Source organism: Podarcis pityusensis (genome assembly GCF_964106645.2).
Source record: "Podarcis pityusensis genome assembly, chromosome: 3".
Taxonomy (NCBI): domain Eukaryota; kingdom Metazoa; phylum Chordata; class Lepidosauria; order Squamata; family Lacertidae; genus Podarcis; species Podarcis pityusensis.
The window spans coordinates 50,535,144-50,557,414 of record NC_138026.1 but is presented as its reverse complement, the minus strand read 5'-3'; the positions used below and the strand labels follow the sequence as shown (position 1 = coordinate 50,557,414).

General features: G+C 41.2%; 2 protein-coding genes across 5 annotated transcripts in view; both read right to left on the bottom strand.

Moving 5' to 3' along the window:
* ARMC2 (armadillo repeat containing 2) overlaps nucleotides 1-8,830 on the bottom strand; it is an 87,830-nt gene extending 79,000 nt beyond the window's left edge. The window contains exon 1 of one of the 2 annotated variants that reach the window (XM_080998811.1): nucleotides 8,696-8,830. The gene's annotated coding sequence lies outside the window, so the exon portion shown is untranslated. Of the gene's footprint in view, nucleotides 1-8,434; nucleotides 8,665-8,695 lie in introns of those variants that run through there. The other variant, XM_080998810.1, reaches the window with a different exon arrangement.
* Nucleotides 8,831-14,645: 5,815 nt separating this feature from the next.
* The window catches only part of FOXO3 (forkhead box O3), a 110,710-nt gene continuing 103,084 nt past the window's right edge, over nucleotides 14,646-22,271 (bottom strand). For all 3 annotated transcript variants that reach the window (XR_013984059.1, XM_080998819.1, XM_080998820.1), the window contains one exon: nucleotides 14,646-20,324. Coding sequence is in view for 1 of the 3 variants with exons in the window: in XM_080998820.1 (XP_080854946.1) it covers nucleotides 20,235-20,324 (90 nt within the window). In the remaining 2 variants the exon portion in view is untranslated. The remainder of the gene's footprint in view (nucleotides 20,325-22,271) is intronic.

Below are 22,271 nucleotides of genomic sequence, written 5' to 3'. Positions count from 1 at the left end.
GTAATAATTTCAGAGGGTGGGGTGATGTAGTTTTATTTGTTAGTTATGTTATTTATTAATCATTTGAACAATACAATAGAAAAAAAACAGCTAAAACATTGACATAGTAAAAAACAATTTAAAACACCAACATCAAATATGTACGTCGATCCTGTGAAAGACATCCAAATATCAGTTTTAGCATGATTTTATGCATGTATACTCAAGCACACACACAGTTCAAGGTAAGTGCTCATAAGTTTGCAGCTTTTCTCTCTCCATAAACCACTGGTGTATGCATTAATGCTAAAACCTGTTAGTCTAATACACACATTTTCTCATTCTTGAAGTCCCCATTGCTTACAGTGGTGCCATCAGGACAGGACTTCAGGGCAGAAGTCCCGATCCTCATTCAGCAGAATGAGCAGAAAATGTAACTAGATGCATCATGTCCGGCTTATCGTACTTTGAAGTAAGCAATTGCACATTGCCATACAAAGATCACCGCGCCAACTGAGCCCAGAGTAGAAAAATACCTAAATGCACTACTGATAGCTCAGTGAAAGAGCACAGGATTATAGCAACCTGCATTCATTCCTGTAACCATCTGGCAGGAAAAACAATGCTACAAGTCTGATTCTTCTCAGCAAGGCTCAGATACGGGGAGGGTGGCACGACAAGGACGCAACAGCCATGTGCCCTCGATCCCAGCTTCACCAGCAAAGGCGAGGCTGGGATCAAAGGGTGCATGGCTGCTGCATCCCCACCAGCCTTACAAGGCTAGGATCTAGGGAGGGTGGGGCCAGCGCAAGAAGGAACAACCACACACTGCTGAGCCTGCCTACCTGTTCAGGGGGGAACCCAGCCAGTCGACAAAGCATTTGGCCGGCACAAAGCAGGCACCCCCAGCACTGCACAGTCTGGTGTTTCTCTCCGCAAACGTTGGTTCCTCTGACACCAGGAGGGAACCGCCAGGCCGGGTCACGCTGGGGGTCTCTTGCATGGAAGCAGCCCTTCAGAAATCCACACCTGGGGCCACTGCCCCTCTGCCCCCCCCCCCCCCCCGCTACACCCCTGGCTGCACCAGACTCCATTTAAAGGGGGGTTCAGATCAGCTGAGGCATGGTGACTTTAATCAGGGGAATGCTTCTTATCCATCATGCCTGAAATCATGAACTTTTACCGACTGATAAATGAAGCCGGGGAGGTCTTTTAAAACCATTACATTTATTCCACTGCCTCATTTGCTCAAAGACAATGTATCACAAAGTGCACCAGAGCTATTGGAATGCAAAGCTGAGTTTTCTTGGGATGCTGCCATTCACCTCCCCATTAATGTCACTACTGATGTGTCCTGACACCAGACATGTCTTTTCTGGCAAGCCTGTGATAGGCCTGTGGATGTGTCCTATTTTTAGTATACATGTTGAAAGAAACATGTACTTTATAAATACTGCATGTATAGCAGTGTCAAGTACAAAATACTCTTAAGAACACTGGCTTAGTTATTGAAAGTCTTCTACACTTCCTGCCTATCTAAGAGAGACAGAAACACCGAAGTCCAATTTAACAAGAGAGCTATGGTGGAAATGTATCGCACATATCAAGAAGGCACCAGAACTTCAGTTGAACACAGAGGAAACAGCCTGATATTTCTCCATTAGTAACAAAGCTATAGGTTTCTAGAAAGATATACTTTTGTTACAATTGAAGGAGCAATTAGCATGGACTTTATTTTAGTGAAGCCTCCAGTTTAAGTACATTTTTACTATTTTCAAGTAAAACACATGAAAGTTAACATTTTATATTGAACTTTGCAATTAATCGAACAATGGACAAACATTTTGAATATTTTAAGCTACCAACAAATAATATTAAGGTTATAATTAGGGAGAAAATTTCTACAGTATTTTTAAAAAGAGACTTTTTACTGAAGTTTGTTTTATTTTTGCTATATTTATAAAAAGCTGCCCAATACCATGATCATCCTTCTGCAGAACTTTATTTAGCTCTCTTACATACAAATCATAAAACAAATTTACCACCACAATTACCACCACAGGAAGCCAGAATAAAAATGAACAAAGAATAACAGTAATGTGTCTCTGCATTCATTTCTTAAGATTTAAGACTGAGCATCATCTGTGGTCCTTCTTTGTGTCCCCCTTCCTCAAGATGTCCGGAAGGTGGCAACACAAAAGCGGGCCTTTTCTGCAAGGGCCCCACACTTGTGGAATGTTCTCCCCAGTGAACCTCACTTGGCATCTTGGTTGCATATCTTTAGACACCAGGCAAAAGCATCCCTCTTCTTCCAGGGCTTTGGCTAATGAAACAATTGATGGCCTTTTAAACTAGGTGGGGGCGGTATTATTTTTGTTTGGTACTATGTTATGTATTTTTCTGTTTTTTATTGTAAACCACCCTCTGATTTAGGGATGAAGGGTGGCATAACAATTTAATAAATAATAATTTCCATGAAAGGTTTTATTTTGGGTATAGGTATGAATGTGCCTTCTTACAGGTGATACCCGCTATTGAGATGGTTTTGCTGCCACTCTAAACAAGGGATTGACACTGTTAGAATGGACAAAAAGGACCATTGTGAGTGGAGTTTGCTAGAAGTTCCAAATCCAGTGTTGGGAAATACATATGTAGCTCCAAAAGTTGGACACACTCCACACCACCGTGCATAGGCCCTGTTTGCACGTGCAGCTTGCCTAATCCAATGGAACAGATACATGCTGAATGCCTGTTTCTACATGTATATCTCCTAGCTAGATCAGAGTGGTTGTGCAGTAAATATAGCTTATTATCTGTGTATCCTCCTCAGTGTTCAAGCTTCAGTCTTTTGTCACATTCCACCCAAACAGGCCTGCTGTTAAATTTCATTGGGGGCACCAAAGACATGACAAATCTTGTACTAGAACATTTAGATTTTAAAAATAGTGGTGCTCATTATAATTGTTGCCTAATCATAGGTTTCTTTCTCTAAATCAGCAGAAGGTAAGGTGTGGCTGATATGCTAGATTTCCAGACTGTATTCCCAAATCTATGTATCAAGGCAGCAGGATAGATATGGGAGAAGGAAACATGATACCCATTAAACTGCAACCTTGTGAAACAAATCTTTCCATTGTAAAATTAGGCTGGATACACATTCCCGTTTGCTCTGCATCCAGTGCCCTCCCACCACTGGTTTGGGAAGTCGCATAGCCACAGCATTCCATGTCTATCCTGTCATTTGATGAAACACTGCTTCTATCCAAATTGAGAGAAAGAAAAACCTAGCTGTGTTTTATGTTGGCAAGGTGAACACAGCTTTACATCCCTTGTCATCAACATGGTTGCAGATCAGGAACCTGAGATCAGGCACCTGCAGTCAGTTTCCTCCACTTTCCTAATTGCAACCATTTCCCATGCAAGTAAGTGAAGTACCGATATTTACAAAACCAAATTGCAAACACAGCTTCTGACTTGCTTCAATATCAAGCCAACAAAATGTTCTTTTTTTAAATATAAGAAAACAAATGGCTACATGAGGGCAAATGGAGCCATATTTTCAAAATCTGAAAATATTTTTTAAGAATGGCAGGATACCAATCCTATGGGTGAATAAATTCAGGAACATCAAGGATGACCAAGAGCAACAGGGGTCATCAGAACATTGCAGATGGGAGCAGAGGGGGTGTAGCCACATTAAAGGCTTCCTTGCACATGAGCCACATATTTCAGAAGTGACTCCACTCCTCACTACTTCCCATCTCATACCAACAGCTTTGGCAACACTATTATTCAAATATGTTGGTTATATCCTGTATGCGGGTTTTGCCCAACCATTTCCTGGCTCATTCTAGAGGCATTCATGCCTCTCTGCAGCCTGTCATGCCAATGTAAAGAGTCTCCATAGCGTTCCAGTTTGGCAAACTCCCTCACTCCATATTGACAATATAATGCTGTGGGAAGCCCTGTAGCAGTGCATCTAGAGAACCAACCAGCCTCCTTATTTGTTACTTTTTCCTCCTATCAAACAGAATCAACTAAGGTTGGATTCCACTGCTTTATTTGTACTTTTTATTTTATCAATTTGTTGAGAGGGCCTTCTCAGTAGTGGCGCCCACCCTGTGGAACGCCCTCCCATCAGATGTCAAGGAAACAAACAACTATCTGACTTTTAGAAAACATCTGAAGACAGCCCTGTTTAGGGAAGTTTTTAATGTTTGATCTTTAATGTGCTTTTAATATCTGTTGGGAGCTAGCCAAATTGGCAGGGTATAAAAATAAATTATTTATTATTATTATATTATTAGTAATAATAATAATAATAATAATATCTTTATTTAAAAACAACTAGAGTTAGGTTCCAGTAGTTGAATCTGCTGAGGGGAGGAAGATACTGGTATCACCTCTTAACAGATTGCAGTTAGGAGGACTGTTCCAAGAGCAACACCTGGACAAAGAATGGGCTGCCTTTTAAGACTGTACATGTACATCCAAATAGCCTTTTTCATAAATGTACAGGAATGCAGACTTGATTTGATCACATGCCCACATCTTTTATTCTACAGAAGTACTGCTTTTGTAGAGTACACTACTGGCTTTACCAGACTGACAGCATTCACAAAGAAGAGGAAGACATTGTAAAGGGTCATTCTACTTACTGCACTTAATTTATATATAAAAAAACGTTCTAATCAATGCTCATCCAAATGAAACAGAAGTGTCCAGAGACATAAATGCATTCTCTGCCTTGGGCCAGTCTCAAAGGAAATGAAGGCATTTTTACACCTTCTGTTGGTGTGTGAAGACTTTTGAGTGTTACAAAACTCTTCAGCAGGGAGGAATGGGATCTGTGATTTACATGCTTCACCTGCAGAATTTGGTCCCCAAATAAGACTATAGTCTGCCTTTTTATTTTCTGGAATCAAACCAGCATAAGGAGGCAGGCTGTAGAAGGAAGGGAGGAAAATAATTCTTATCCAAATAAAGGATAATTGCTTCCTTAATACATTCTTATTGGAGAGACGGAGAAGATTGATAGGTCACTTCTTGAATTACTGGAAAAACATCATTAACAGAAAGAGATTCCTTTCTAAGGAGGAGCAATGAGAAAATATGTTTATGCAAAACAGGTGTGTCACCAGCCAAATCTAAATGAAGCACGTAGCTATAATATGCAGGTGACGTACATTTTCTAATTCTGGACTTTATCCACTTGAACAACTCAATTTCATAATCCTAAAGAGACAGATATTGGTGGCAGCAGGTCATCTCATTAGCACCATCTCCCAAGGGCATCTAAAGGTAGCAACATGAAAGGACTGGTGAAACAGAAGGAAAGCCAATAATTACACTTCAGTGTTTTGCAAAAAGTATGCATTGCCTTCAAGGTGACAGCCAAATGGAATGTATGTATGTTTGTGTTGTGTGTTAGTTTCATTTACTCAGTCCAGAATCACCCCAAGCCATACAATACAACCTTGCTGCATTTAAACAAATGAGAATTTGCTTTCCCAGGGCAAGTCCCAACACTGCAAATGTAGGCTGAATCGGCACAAGACTTTGAGAACTAGATGTGCTGATTCAGCACTATTCAAATTATGCTGGGAGGAAAGAGGGAGAGATGGAATAATGTTTTTTAAAAAAATATTGGAGAATATATTGGGAAGCCTGGGATGAGTTGAATAATTTTTTCCTGTTTCTTCCAAGAATATTTTCTAGTAGTAGCTTATGCAGCCCACAATTAATTCCATATTCCACCTTGTTTTGCAAATGCAGGTATATGTCAAAAAATAGGGATCAAGGAACAGGCATCTGGAGAATCAGCTTAGTGTGGTGGATGTGAACTGGAGAGACCCAGATTCAAATTGCAACAGCTATGAAGCTCATTGAGTGATATAGGGCTGGTCACACACTTTCAGTGTAATCTACCTCTCAGGGCTGTTGTGAGGCTACTATGGAGTGGAAAATTATGCTGCCTTAATCTCCATGGAGGAAGAGCTGGATAGACATGTAATCATGTGTAACTACATTGACACCTCCTGGCCACCTCCCATCTTGAGCATTGTTCTGATACTCTCATATTTGTCACAATATTCTTTGCTTTAAAAACAACTGGTTACATATTGGTCTACTCACATATTTTCACCAAAATCCTTCTAGGCTGTCACTATTTTGTGGGATGGATTCAGTTGCATTCTGGCAAATACAGGTTGCACAATTAAAGTGAATTTGGTGCTCTTGTATAACAAGCTCACTTTGAGAAAAACAGTCCCTTTGTGGTAAGGAAAATTATGCAAAAATGTACTAGAACGTGTGGGATAACATTTTTTTGATATGGCTTCCAACAGGCCAACGCCCCCCGAAAAACCCCCAGAATTAATACTCAATAAACAGCAGACATTGTACAGTATAACCTTCCCACAAGCTTTGTGCAAACAAATCAGGATGAATGCTCAATAAACAAATCATCTGGAAACGACCCAAGTGAGATCTCATTACACCTTTGTTTCATTTTGTCTGAATCCCCCCTCCCCATTCCTGGGCATCTTACACTCTGAAAAATACCCAATCTGCTTTAGTGTTATACTCCTTCATACACACCACTATCTTTTCATCAGATTTTGCATATATTTGCAAATTTATTGCTACATTTATAGCCCACTTTTCTTACATCATGGAACCCAAGACAGCACAGATGTGGTTTCCAAGCAGTATCATTTAGCATTGTATAAAATATAAAGCTGTATACAAATTACAAATATATTAAAGACCACTCTGAAAAACAGGAAAAGGCCCAAGGGAGGAGGAAATCAGTAGACACTAAGTATATAAAATAAAAAAATACATAAGTAGAATAAACAATTTGGTCAGATGGTAGTGTTACTATGCTGGGCTTAATATTTTATTGTTAGTGCCAACTTGTTGGTATCGTTACTGATTTGTGGGTGCCCTGATTCCCCTGGGTTTCTGGGTGCCCTGCCTCTCCCAACATTCCTGGCTGTTGAGGTTTAATCAGTGTTTAGAAAACTAAGGCAAGCTAACAGGCTCTGAAATTAGCAGTGTAGAAATACAGACGACACAGGTTTTCCTGTTCAGGAGTTTGTTTCTTAATGGCACCTCTATCAGCCAAAGAAAGCAGACTACTGAGCCAGTAAGAGTGATTGACAATGCATATACTGTCCTCTCCCCCCCCCCCCATGAATAGTGGGCAGAGACAAAAGAGTTGGGAGGGGGAGGTTGCCAGGACTACAGGGAGTGTGATGTCACTACAGTAAAAAAGTGTCCTTTTGCAGGAGGTTTTTAGAAAGATCGAGAAGGAAGGGGGCAGCAGAACTCCATGCAGGCTGTCTGGGAGAGACTGTACCCAGAGAGCACGACTAGCTTCTTCTCTGGACCCAAGCTGGCTGAAACAATGGGAGAAGCACCATGGGACACTCTTGGGGTGTAATGCTCTGCACACCTTCCGTCAAGGCTTAGGTGTAAAGACATTACAGTCTCTGCTGTGCCTGAATTTTCCAACAGAAACAACCTTGGGCTGTTGCCTGGAACCCCACATGAATTTTGCTACTACACGGCAGAGATTGGGGGTGGCATGTAACACTATGTTATTGTTGTTGTTCTCTAACAATTTGTATACTGGAAACCACCACGAGGGGGTCTGACCTAAAAAAGCAGCCTATAAATATGTTAAATAAATACAGTGCACAAGGCCCATAAAAATGTGCTGCACACTGGTAATAAGGAATAATGCATTAAGAAAGAAAATGCTATGGATTACAGTTGTAATTCTATCAAGGAATGCCTGTTGGGCAAGGATAAGATCACTCCTAAATTCCTCTCTGTGTGTGAAACCGAAAGATTTGTCACAGGAGTGGATTTACGCTGATGTTTCACCACTGTTGCACCCGCATGTTGTGCCATACCAATTCACTGTGGCAATGCAAAAAGTAAGAATCTTACTTTTTCCTCATACTTCTTATGAGGAATCCTATTCAGAATAATGGAATTTCCCTTTAAAAAAAGGGAAACGTTGACAGCTATGGCAAGAATGGGTGCCTTAGGGTGTGGCAGGGGATGAGGGTGCCTTACACCTGCTCATCATAGGTCAGTGCCGCTTCCAATACAGCAGAACATTGCGCCTGAAAAATTGGTGAAGTAAGTAAAAATATTGTCCCTAGAGTACAGGTCCAGCTTAAGGGGCTTTGGCAAAACTACACCCTGATCAGCCCCTTCCTACACTGGTGTAGCCCCAAGTGTGGGTTTTTACAGGTAACAGAAGCAGCAACACTTGACAGCCCTTTTATATTTCCCACAATGCCCTGAGGGACGCTGTATCTGAAGCCCAGGGCAGGGCCAGCATTAGTAGGCCCAAGCAGGGTAGTGGAGCCCACATTAACTATCTGAGGATTGACAAACAATTAGATAACATGCTAGAAGGGGGGGGGGAGGACTTTACCTGGTGTAAAAAGGGATGTTTGGTGCCTGGCAAGTCTTCCTGGGGAGGGAATTCCACATGCTGCATCCCAACTGAAAACTACTTCCAGCAGCCATCTTAATCACCAGGGGGCTTCTTTTCCCCACAGTCCACCAGGAGGCAAATGGCTCCTCCTCTAAAAGTTAACTCTATGGTTCCTATTTGGAGATGAAGCTCCCCTGGTTGCAATCTTTCTTTACTTTTATTTGTATCATTTTCTGGTGTCCTGAACCCCTGGCCTACCTGGCAGCACGTCAGTATGTCAAGTCCAAAGTCCAAGTCCAGGGGTCAATCCACTCAAACGAAGTCCAAAGTCCAAAAGTCAAGAAATGCGGTCCAGGGCCAATCCAAGCAGCCAAGCCTGAAGTCCAGGAGTCAGAGTATAGTCCAGAATCAAAACCAAAGCAGAGTCCCATAGAGGTCTAGCAGAGCCATTGGGTGGGGAAGATAGCCAGTTTTTATTTGCCCCAGGTGAAGCCTACAGAGGGGTGCCATTGCGGTTCACAGCCTGTGTATATGCTAATGCGTGCAGGGGGTGCCAAACTGGGTCTTTGACCCAGGTGAAATAAAGCCTAGTTTTGCTCCCAAGTCCAGGAGTATCCAAGCCAAGGTCCATCAACATGGACAGCAGACACAGCCCCTCAGCTCTGCTTCCCTTTTGTACTTTGCTGATTGCAGCAGCTGAGCTTGATGAGGCAGGTGACCCTCACCTGTTCCAAGCCTCCTCCACCTGAGGAATCAAATCCCTCTTCCCAGAGCTAGCCAGCCCCACCTGGCCAGCTAGGGAGCTGGGTTGTGGGCCCTTGCCTGTGTCAGCCTCCTAGATCGCCCCTTGAGCCTCAAAGACCACCGTGTTCTTGGGGCAGCAGCCCCTCTAGTTCTAGTGATGGGCTCTGCTGCTCTGGTTCCTGTGCACCAACCCCCATTCCTCACCATCCTCTGTCACTCTGTGAGTATTTCCTTCCCCATCCCCTGCTTCCCAGAGTGTCCCAGTCCCGGCTACACCCCTTGCCGGGATCCTCCCCCACCCCATCATCCTGACAGCTGTTGAGAGACACTGAGGTTTTTTATGAACAATGTAATGTTGATGTACACATATCTGGCTTAGTGGCTCCATCATCATGCTGTTAACTAAATCAAGAAGCAAAGGAAGATGTCCAGAGAGGAAGATGTAACCCAAGGTATCTGTTTTGCATGTAGAATGCCAGGAATTTAACTGGTTGCCAAGGCGTGTTCATAAGCCTGGAAGGAATTAGTCCCACTCAGCAATTGGGCTGACCTTGACCTTTTTAAATGTTGTGGTGTTTGACCCGTAGAAGCATGCTGTATTTTTTAAAAAACAATTCTTCAGTTTCTTACATAATAAAGATGGCTAGAAACTTCTTTTTTTAAAAAAGCTGAGGTTTTTATTTAGTTTTAAACAAGCAAATACACAATTTTAAGTTTGAACAGCCAAACTAATCTAGTTCAGTTGAAAAACTTGGATTTAAGCACTTTTGTCCTACTGACATCTATGAGTAACAACCTGATTCACAAACCAATTACGCTGGAATGCCCCGATTTAAATCAAATTAGTTCCATTGACGTAAATGGGTGTAAAGCTGGCTTACATCCAAGTGCTCTGGTTTAACTGGTTTATGGACTATAACCGGGATAATCTTAAATCAAAATATGCAGGGTTAAATTGCTTGTGAGGTTCAGCACGTGTCCAAAATACATTTATTTGGAAGTCTTATAATCTGGAAATATGTTTATTTAAAAGCCCATCTCCTGTTGCAGATGAAGGGATCATTTTCCTGGAATTCATTGGCATTTGTGAGGACTAAATTAGCTCAAAAATCCAAAGACTCTGGGTTGTGGCTTCAAATGTTGTCTTAACTTACATGGCAATGAGGAAATGTAGTGAAAAAATGCACAAAAGATTAGCATTGTCACCCTCAGACTGAAAAGTCAAAGTCCTCAAGCGAACTCATGAGTCATCAATCTACAGATTTTGCAACAAGTCTGTAGCTGACAGAGGTCAACTTCACAAAGCAGAGGGGCCAGCTCTTTGTGATTGTTGACCTGCTCTTGGGCAGAATACAATACTATAATTATTGCATATGATAATTGGCAAATTAGGGCCAAGTTACACTTGTAAACATGGAAACCGGGGGAATTGTGTGGTGAGAAAAAGCAGGCAGTTTGCATATGTTAGCCGGCCTTGCGTATTTGAACTGCAGTCCCAGGAATGTATACTTGGGAATAAGGCCGACTGACCTCAGAAGCAAATACTTTGGAATAAGTATACACAGGATTGGAATGTGTGAACATTTTCACTGTTTTTTTAAAGTGGTTAGAACTAGATGTACTCACATAAAATGTATAGGGGCCAGGATGCTTTTGTCCATCCCTCTTGAGGTGAATTCACATGCACCATCTTGAACACACAAACTTTACAGATCTCATCACAATGGACCATGTTTTTGTGTCACATGATAACCCCTCAAACAGGATATTTTGCAAAAGAGCCAGCTGCACAGGCAATTCCCATGTTATCAAAGTCATCAAGAGCTGTATGTAAATCAGTATGGGGCACTGTTGTATTATATTCTTTCTAAATAATTCCTTGTCTCAGCCTTACTTTTGCTCAGCTATTTATAGATGGCTTTGGAGCAAAATCAAGTATCTGTTTGTGGCAATAGGTGCTCAATTTCATACATGCATCATTTTATTTGTATTCCACCTCTCCATAGTTAAAGCCATGCTCAAGGCAGCTTACAACATGGAAAAATTATGTAATTATGCATATAACAAAAGTAGTCATAAGCAGTAAATAAAACATCAGACGGTAAACAACCAAATATTACAACTTCCACATAATCGGGTAGAGTTTGTTTTTTTGCAGAACCTGTGTACTATAGCATTACAGCGTAGGGAACAGGTTTAATGTCCTTGAACCTGACCAGTACAGGAAAGTAGATTAACTTTCTGTGACCACACTGTATGGAAGAGTTTGGAAAGAAATTGTGGTTGAGATGCAAGTGCCATCAAGGTGTCATGACTCATTTCCTGTAACTCCCATTTCCCTTCTTCTGGATCATTAAGATTTTAGGTCTTTCCCCCCTCCCACTTTCCCAGTTTCAATTAAGATTGGGATGTTGTGAGTTAAGTTAGATCAGAAAGGGTACTTTCCCCTCCCATCTTAATTAAAGCCTTGTGGGAGGGGCAGGCGCCCTAGCAGCTGATATCAGGAGTGGTTAGCCTTTCTCCACCTGAGGCTGCATTCAAGGTTTGGCTATTTTTCCAAAGGCTGCATGCCAGTACACATAAAGCCACACATGAAGGTACACAACATATCCTCACCCACACCCAAACACCTTGGGGTAACAGGACCTTTCCTGGGTGTGGGACTGAGATTCACCACTACCAATTTCTGGAGGTGTATCATTTCTCCCTCCAACCATATGCAATTAATGGTGCAGTTTTAGGGGTGGGCACTATCCCTGCATGGACAAATGATTGCTATATGTCCCTGGGATGAAGAGCTGGAATGGGGAAGAAAAGGGGAGCTTGCAATCAATTGGCTTTGTGAGTGGCAGGTTTGTCATCCTTGGCTCAAAGGATCTTGAATGAGGGCAGGTTGGAGTTACGAGACACACAATGTCCTCAGTATACTTTATTCTACTAGGCCCTTGGTAGGACAAAGTGAAGCAGAAGGCACACCATTGGCTCCCCAGCTTTATTATTAGAGGGAATGTTGGGCTGTCATAACATCAGGGCCAGACTTCGATGGCATGAATAGCATGAATAGTTTCTAGAACCATCTAGCAACACCCCCTCCTTTCAATACTGGCACGGCAGCAAACACTTGGTTTTCATGATGCTGACAGCCTCTCTCTAGCCATTATTATCTGAGCATCATCTCAATTCACTTGTGCTAACTTCCACTAGAAAGGAAGATAAATTAAGATAAAAGTGGTAAGGCCGAAGAAAGAATTGGAAGCTAACGATCCCATCCATCTACTAATTTGTCTCTTGCAGACTATCTGATGAACCAAGAGGGTTCAGAGAAGCACGCACAGGTTCCATGGGCACAGAATCTTTCACAGAAGAACTACTGCAGCCAAAGCTAGTTCCAGGTTTTGATGGGCACTTGGGAGACGCACTCTGCCTTGATGGCACTACTACCTCTTAGCTGTTTGGAGAGCAACATAGTAAAAGAGCTTTGCTTCCCCTCCCACTTTCCATAAGCAATTATACTTTACTCCTTCAGCAAAGTTTCCTTGGGCTGCCCAACTTTTCAGGCTTTGATGCCAAAGGCTGTGCCAGTGTGTTCCGTTGCTGCTAGTCCAACAGAGTATGAGCAGTAGGTAAGAAGTGCATCTCTGAAATGAGAGGCAGCCTGGTGTAGGATAACACAGGAGCAATTCCAACCCTAACTCTAGGCCAGCAGTTTATTGAGCTGTGGTGTGAATCCTGCAGCTATCAGGGCATTGCCACAATAGTGCAGTGTAATTGATCCCATGTATCAATCCTACTGCCTAAACTGATCTGATGCAGCCATTGCCTAAATTGTATTGCATTTAATACCTGGCACACATCAAAGTTTGTGTCGGCTATGGAAGTACCTTAACCATTTTTACACCTTTTTATGAGTCAATCAGTGACTCTAAAGCAAGGGGTCACCAAACATTTTTGGCTCCATGGCATTTTTGCTAACTGGAGGCACTGGCATTGGCACCACACTACGTCACAAACAAGCACACACTGTGTCAGCAACAATGGAACGCTTGTTTCAAGCCTGATTTCAGCAGGAAGATGGTTGAGGACACCACAGTCAAAGCTTCATGGAGCACATGTATGCCCACGGGCACCAGGTTGGTGAGCCCTGATCTAAAGCATCTTTATGATGCTAAGCAAGAAGGAGGCTTCCAAGTTTCAAACAGAAAGTTTTTTTATTTTTCAAATGTAATAACTTGGTTGGTAGATTGGATTTGTGAGCCCTTATGAGGCAATAGTTAAATCTGAACAAAATTTGATTGGAGTTCCATTACACAGAATACTGTGGGAAACATACAAAAATAGATCATATATGTGTGTGTGTGTGTGTGTGTGTGTGTGTGTGTGATTTTCTAATTTGTTAAGAATAGGTGGTTGATAGAAAAGACAACTGAATCCTAAATTCTCTTCACTGGAAACAATGCAGACATAATAGAAGAGAATCTTTTTAAGTTAAAAATGTGGAAAAATTACAATATTTTTAGATTTCATGGATTAATTAAGCACAGATATATGTTCATATTTAGAGATTAGGAGACAGATGGTGGGAAGGAATCCTCTGTTTTGAATACTTCTGAATCTGTTCTAAACTGTAAGAACAGAGAAAAATATCTAATCAAATTAGAAAAATGACTGAATTTGAGAAACTAATGGGGCCAGAAAAAGTCAAGGATAAAATGGGCTCAGAACTTTGGGGGAAATATACCAAGAGATGTGTGGGAAAAGTTATGGTTATATGGACACAGGGCTTCTTTGAATTCATGAATAAGAGAAAACTGCTATAAAATAGTGAGCAGATGGTATATCACACCAGTAAAAATAAACTAAATAAAAACAATTCCTCCACATGCTAGAAATGGCAGAAAGAAAAGTGGGACTTTCCCCACATCTGATAGAAATATGAAACTATTGTGCAGAGGGTAGATCATAGTGCATTTATAAAGAATTCTGGGATACAAAGCCCCATTACCTCCAGTTATGTTTCTTTTAAATTATCTAGAAGGGCCAGTGAAGGAAGAACACAAGGAAATGACTTATTTGTTGCAGCTGCAAGGACCTTATTCACAGCTTTGTGGAGATTGGCTACTACTCTGACAATTAAGGAACAGCATAGTAAGATACGGGATTATGCAATGATGGCAAAATCAATCAATTATGTAAGATCAAAGGTGTATAATTATAGACGGGATACTTCATTGATTGTAAAGTGTATAGTTGACCTTTGAATATCATTAAGGGATTCTCTATGTTGTAAAATGAATGATTAAAGGAGACTATGTGGATATTATTATTTTTCTTCCATTTTATTATTTTGTGGGGTGTTACTTAACTGAATACAATGTAAAAACCTATGATTTATTTTTAAAAAAACCCTTACCCATTTGGATCCTTCTACAAAAACAACTTAATGAAGCAAAACCAAGTCTGTATGTTTCAGCATAGAGATCCATTATGCTTTATTTACATGCGTCACAATTTCTTTTACAAACTAGATTACAATTGAGAATGGAATACATGAGGCAATATCTACTAACACCAAGTGGAGATAAGCTCTGCACTGCTATTTCATTTGCAAAGGGGTAAGATTTCAAAATCAAACTGACATCCAATCATTATGTAGTAAGGTAGTATATTCACCCATGTCAGCATTTGGTTTCACAAAAGTCTCCATTGCGTTTGCAACAGTGCTGGCTTTCAAACAAAACTCAAGGTAGCTTGTACGAAAAGTAAAAATTGTGCACCTCTTAGGAAAGATGGCCATACACTAAGGCAGTGGATGGAATATTCTTCCAAAGTATGTGGTCTGACAGTGAAAGAAATAACCCAGATAAGACAGTTTTACAGATACTGTATACATATTTTGTCCATTCATGCAACTTTTTTTGGTTAAAAAAAGTTTCACACGTGAAGCCAAAATGTACAATACATTCCCCCTTCCCTCCCTAGTCCCTCCCCATAGCAAGTAAAAGTATCTGGTCCCCCTCATCTGCTGGTATTTCCAATATACATCATGTATAGAAACTAGTGAATGAAGGTTGTTCGCCAAGCAATGATGTCATTTCGAAGAGATCAGCATTCCAACATTTGGTTCTTGAATACGGTGTGATATGATAGGCAGCAGTCTGGTAACCCATTATTAGAGAAATTATTTCATCAAGAGTGAAATCAAAAAAAGAAATGTGAAGTGTTCTAAAAACAGAATCCTATGAACTGTTCAGTAGACAGTTAAATAAACTGCCTACACATCTATGCCAAATCCTTATTTAATGGACACAATTTCAATTTGTAATGAACTCATAATTCCAAAAATTAGGGTGACTAGGGCTAGTTACCTAGCTGTTGTATTTTATAAGTATAATCCCACAAACAATTCAACAATGCCTGCAAAGTTGCCCATAGACACAATATAACAACTGCAGCTTGTGCACCGATAATCATGCTCATATACCATAGCATTTAAGGACATGAAGGGTGAACTCATCAGGAATGCACCACTTTTCAATGCTCTGTAGGATTGAAGTGATCTTCACAATTGAACCCTTAGGTAGTGGATGATGGATAATTGGGATAGTGGATGGCTGGGAAGTTCAAATTACTTGCAGGTGCTCCAGGATTGCTTCAAGGTAAGTAGGTTGAGGTTTGCATTTGAAAAATGTAGTTTGGTGGCCAAAGGTTCCAAGCAATAATATTAGCTTCTGAATTTAGAAAATACGTGAATTTTTGGCACAGTACCCCATTCAGGTTTAACAGTAAACCATGGTTTAGTGAGTACTATGAGAATGAGCTGTGATGATCTGCGGGCTTGGATTCTTCCCCATCCCTTTCACATGCAAAAGAAAACGATTACTGAAAGTTTCCACTTTCAAAAGCCACTTTTAAAAAGAGGGGTAGATATAGATATATATGATGCTACATCCAAATTCTGAAAACTGGTTTATTCTAACTGTGGCTTGTTTAAGCAAACCAGGATTAAATTATTGTTTTGGATTCTGGTTCGTTGACTAACCACAGTCAATAAAATCAATTTCCTGAGTCTAGATATATAATGGGGCACTGCAGCTTATTCAAAAGGAAAAATGGAAGTTTTAAATCTTGCAGATAGAGGAGAAGGGTGTGGCAGTGTGAGAGCCTGAGACTCACTGAAACTTGTAACACCAAACCATGGTTTTGAGTTACTTCTAAAGTGGTCTAGGATCTAACTAGAGGATTTTTGAGATCATGCTTTCCCCTAACATGGGATTACTTTAGAGCAGCCTTTCTCAACCTGTGGGTCCCCGAGATGTTGTTGAACTACAACTCCCATCACCCCTAGCTAGCAAGGCCAGAGCTCAGGGATGATGGGAGTTGTAGTCCAACAACATCTGGGGACCCACAAGTTGAGAACCGCTGCTTTAGAGCCATGTAAATGCCATAGTCTGGCAAGCTTGAGAAATCATTGCTCATTCTAGTCTCCAGATAAAAGATGAGACACAGAGGCTACTTATGCTTATAAGCTAGAATATAGTTGTTGGGACAATGTCTAAAGAGCAGGGTTTGTTGACTGGCCTTCCAGTTGAAAGCAGAAGTCAAATACTTGGGAGTTGTGTATTGTGCGAGACTTCGGGGACTAGCTATAGAGCAGGGCAAAAAATGGGTTGACTGATAGACCTTTGTGGGCTCTTTTCAGATTTACATTCCTATGACTGAGTCCAGAATGCAATGTACTATCAGTGAGACTTACTTCTGAGTAAGTATGCATAGAATCAGGCTACAAAGTGCTTAAATATAGCTTGATGGTGTTCACTGTGACTATCCTATGGTTGTCAATAGAAGCAAGTTGCCTGTAGCTTCAGTACCCTAGTCTAACTAGCTTGCATTTAGGCTCTTTGTTTACTCAGAAGTCTCCCTTGGTTCAATGATGCACGCTCTTTGCACATACTTTGGGATGACACAATTGTCTCCCGGCAATACTCCCAATAAAGTATAAAAGTTGAGGAACATAGGCAGCTGCCTTTGCAGAGTCAGGCCATTGGTTCATCTAGTTCAGTAGTGTTTACACAGAGTCTTTTCCAACCCTATCAGGAAATCCCAGGAATCTGGGACCTTCTGCATGTGAAGCACATGCTGAACCACTGATCTACGTATGGTCCAGGTGCTTGGGCTTCCTTGGAAGCCTGTCACTTGGGCATTATATAAACACATATGGGAGCTTAACAATGAGGATGGAAAGCTTATTGCAACCATTGAGCTGTGTCATCTCCAATAAGTGTACTTAGGATTATGGCCATGTAGTTTGATTCTATGCATGTTTATTCAAGTCCCCTGAAAAGTCCACAATGATGGCAAGTGCTTAACTCTCTTCCACTGAAACAGGCTTAGTTGTGGACAGATTGCACACACAGTTTCTACTCTTTGTGTAAATTAATCACCTTACTAATATTAGAGCTTGCAAAATAAAGAATATACCTGTTTCTCTAATGAACTCCCTGAAATATTAAAGGAAATTCAACAGAAGTCAAATGAGGAAACCATAAAGCTTGCTGTGTATCAGGTTTTTTTATACAGACTTTCTGTTGAGAAGAAAGACAGAAACTTACAAATAAAATAAACTGTTAGTCACCAAACACATTGCTATACTTGGGGGGGGGGACACCACAAAACAAAACAACAAAACACCCCAAAATGTCATTGTCAGCTGAATTCACATTTAATGATGTACCAGATACTCCTATGCAGTGAAGGCATGTGAGCAAAATTCTTAACTAGCTTTGGTAATAAGTACCTGTAACTGAGTCTCTCTAAAGAAAATGACACCTTCCTTAAGCCCCTGGAACAGATGACAATTTTACAGTGTTTTCCTCTCGGGGAAGCCCTTTCCAATGTGGAGAACAAACGCACACATTGGTTATTTCTGATTAAAGAAATATGATAAACTGGACCCTGCCATTGATAAATATACCACCTTAATTCTTAAAAAAATAGCCTGTATTTTTTTTTATTTTGCATTTTTTGGAAAATGATAAAAATCTTTTAACTATCTGGAAAGTTTATATTCTATGAGCTACTTAGAACCACGACAGCACAGAGTTTTCATAATTCAGTTTATGAACTGCATGATGGAGTTCACATGTTCATCTAGAGAATAGCGCACCACAGTCATGAGGAAGAGGCTACAGTACGAAACAAAACTTCCATCATATAAGGAGCTGTATTTTCACCAATATTACTTCAAAGGGCTGGGAAAGAAGGAGCAATATGGGGCCCACAGATGTCTGTGTGCGTGTGTATAAGTGTGTGGGTGCTTGTGGGTGCCTACAAGTGTGGCGGCTGAAGGGAGTCACACCACAAAGTACATGGTTCATGTGCCAGTGGAAACTCATGCACTGAAACTTTGGGTTAAAATGCTAGCCTGTTCTCCTAACATTCATGCATAATGATCCGTTTCTGTACATAATAAAATATATTTATATATTTATATGCATTATGTCTTTTTTATGCCAAGAAAAGTTCTTCATATACCACTTTGGAGAAATCCTGTATACGTTGTCCTACCCAAAGTGTCTTCACACCACTTCCTGCCCCGCCCCACCCCAAAAAATTGAATCGTACCATTGGGTTTCCCTCTTTGCCCTTATCTTCCCCAAAAGGTATCAATAAAAAGTAATCAAACAGAGAGGACCTGCACAGCACCATACCTTTCAGTCATTATTACCATATAAATTTACAAAAGAAACCCATATAAGCAAAATATATAAAAACTACTTTGTTTTTCCGTGGAATTTATCCAATTACAGTCTACGCTCCTATGAAAAGCTATCTGTATGTATTCCCCCACCCTGTCTCTCCTTCCTGCCTTTCCCTCTGCTTCTCTTCCTAGACTCGATGACACTTCAGAAGAAGGAAAGAATAATCAAGGAGAGGATGTAAAAATAATTACCAATGTAATAAATCATCCAAGTCCTGGATGATGCATATACATAAAACTCTCGTTTTCATGCAATATAGTCTTTTTTATTTTAGGTCTTTGTTGTTGTTGTTATTACTATTATTAATAAATTTAATCTGAAATTAAGCTGCTGCCTTCTAGGCTGTTAAGGACTAATTGTCTGGCAAGATGGCAACCAGGGCAGACCACTTACTCATTTTCAAGATCAGCCAGTTGCTAAATTGCCTGGGCAGGCCAAAATCACAATCACAATCACTGCAGCTGTTTTGGCAGAACTGCTAGGATTACGCACTAGGCCCAAGTCGATTTGACTAATAGCAAGCCAGTTATTGACTCATAAAACACTATGAATTTACCCCTCCCCCCCACACCGCCTCATAGCTTTCGAACACTGGTAAGGATGCAGCCTTGGTGGTGGCTAATTTTGTGAGGTAAAACACACCCTCTTGGTATTGAAAGGAAAGAAAGGAGTACCCTTAAATTTAAGCAAAGACTTTTGGGGGTGGGGGGAAGGGTTCTGAATCAGAATCAACCAACTAAAAAATAAAATAAAAGCCCAAACCATATAACAAGCAAACATGAAAACCCCTCATAAACCACCTTTCAAATTCAAATAGTTGGTAGGTGCTATAAAGACTGAAATATTCAAGTGCTGTTGGTATTTTCAAGCCAAAATCCATTCGGCTTTTCAGTGTGCATATATTAGACTGCATTTCATATTCATGAGGAATCGGCATGTGAAAAGGAACAATTTAAAGCATTTCACGGGGGGGGGGGGGGAGGGAGAATACTCACACCTTAAGAGGGGTAGGGGAAACCCTGAAAAATAAAAGCCAACCAAAAGCATCCTGCAACCCATAAACATATTGGAACCCCATATACTGATTGACAAATAAACTATTGTAAAGGGTGTTCTGAAACAGGGTGGTGGCTGAACCAACATATCCTCAAGTTGGTGGTGGGACATCCCATAAAAGGAAGATTTTGCATACTTCAGAATGAGTTCAATTCCAGACACGGCGGTTCATCACTCTGGTTCCGGGGCTCTTTAACAGTCTCTGTTTTGTTAGGAAAATAATGCAGGGTTCACAAAGGTTATAAGCTGTAAACGGTATCCCTGTCCTTGCTGACAGTTGATTTGGCAAAGTTTTTTCCCCCCTCTAGCTCTCGTGTCAGATGAAGGGCCTGGAAGAAAAAAAAGCAAGACAAAACAGCATCAATGAATGTCCACAAACTGTCAAAAGAGGCAGATAACTGGAAACATTGGCTTTTTGGACAGTTTAGAATTGTCCTGTGGAGACCTGCATTTGTTATCCTACATATTCCTTTACCTTAAAGGTGTGTCACTACAGAGAATGGCACTACAGAGTCCACCCCCAGTCCACTCCATTGCAATTCCACCTTAAAGGAAATCCAAAATGTTGGGTTGTAGGAACACAGAAAATGACCTTATGCCAACTCAGACCACAGGTCTATCTAGTTCAGTGTTGTCTGTGCTGACTGGCAGCAGATCTTCAGGGTTCCTTTCAGTCTTTCCCAGTTCTGGAGATGCTGGGGATAAAGAACCATTCAAAGCAGTTATGCTATACTATCCCTGTTGATGGCAAAAACACATGCAGAGCACTAGACAGGTGAGATATCCTCAGTGTCACTCCTTTTCTATGTTATCTTTCTGGAGTGCATACACAGAGTAGCTTTGGGCGTTACGTAAAATAATGTAATCATGCTTTTTCACACAGTTCCAATGTCTATAGAGAAAGTACTGCTCCCACACCTATCATGGAAGTTCAGGGGAGCTTGGAGAATGACAAAAATATTGTGTGTTTTACGGCAATCAAAACTAGCTTATCCTTAATCTTGACACTGTCAAGCATTTTATGAACAAGCAATTGGATAGATCAACACATTTACTTTTTTTTCCATTTGTTGTAAAATCAACATTAGGATCACAGGCATCAGAGTGTTTGGCTGGCTAGCAGGCATCTCGCCTAGTAAATCTGTCTCGATGGTCAGTATACGGATATTTGCTGACACTCAGCCAGCCTTTGAATCTCGTAATGCAACCTGAGCAACGGAGTATGTGAACACAACTGCTAATTCTTCTAGGGCTCATGCACACGTGTGGCTTAGTCCAGGGCAGCAGATCAGTCACGTAGTCTCCAGTTATTTGGGGAATCTTTGATGCTTAATCCCTTGCAACTCCTACCTCGTTAAGGAGGTATAAATAAATCCTTGGTACCCGATTTACAAAATTCCACTGATATCATTTGGTTGCCTGGCCTCTATTTGAAGTTCTCTTGGACCAGAACAAAAGAGAACAAAAGCTGACTTTTGATTACCATCCTGTGTGCTGCCTAACAAGAACAACAAGGGATGCTAAGAAGAAACAACCAGCCCACAAAGTGTGGATTTAAGATGCAAGTATGGTGAAAGGGAACACAGGGCACCTGCAATGTTATCAAGTTGTGTGGAAGGAGGAATTGCAGCACGTGCAACATTTCTCATTTCATCAGCGTACGGAATCCCTGTCTACTTTCTCATTCTGGTCCCCCCCCCCTCAACTAGATATGCTTAGGACAGGGGTGGAGAACCTCAGGCCTTGGGGGCCCTGGCAACTGCAGGACTGTCTGCGGCTTGGAACTCCCCCCAGCACCCTCACTAGTCCTGCTCTGAACCCCCAGACTGCTTTTGCCTGAATGGAATGTGTCCTGAAATGTGACAATGCCTCTTGCTTGCCCAACTAGAGAGAGAAGTGGGGGGGGGGTTGGAAGGGTATAGAAACCTCTGGCTTTTGCAGAGCTGCAATGTAGCCTAATGTAAAGAGGTATGAAGCGCAACTATTGCTTCTTCACTCATTTTTGTCTCTGACCCCTCTCATCCACAGGTAGGCAGCTCCTGGAAAATTGCCCACAAGGGAATGCAGCATTCCGGCTGAAATAGGTTCCCCACCTCATTTAGAAAAAGCATGGCCTGTCCCAGTGGATGGAACTACAGCGAGAACAAAGGGTCAAAACTTGTTAACATATGGAAGAACTCACCCTGTTACTTGGTTAACTGAACTGGATTGCTTCATTGACTCTGGCTCCCTGAAATGCCTGGGGTAATGGCTAGAAAACTAGGAAATTGGTTTTG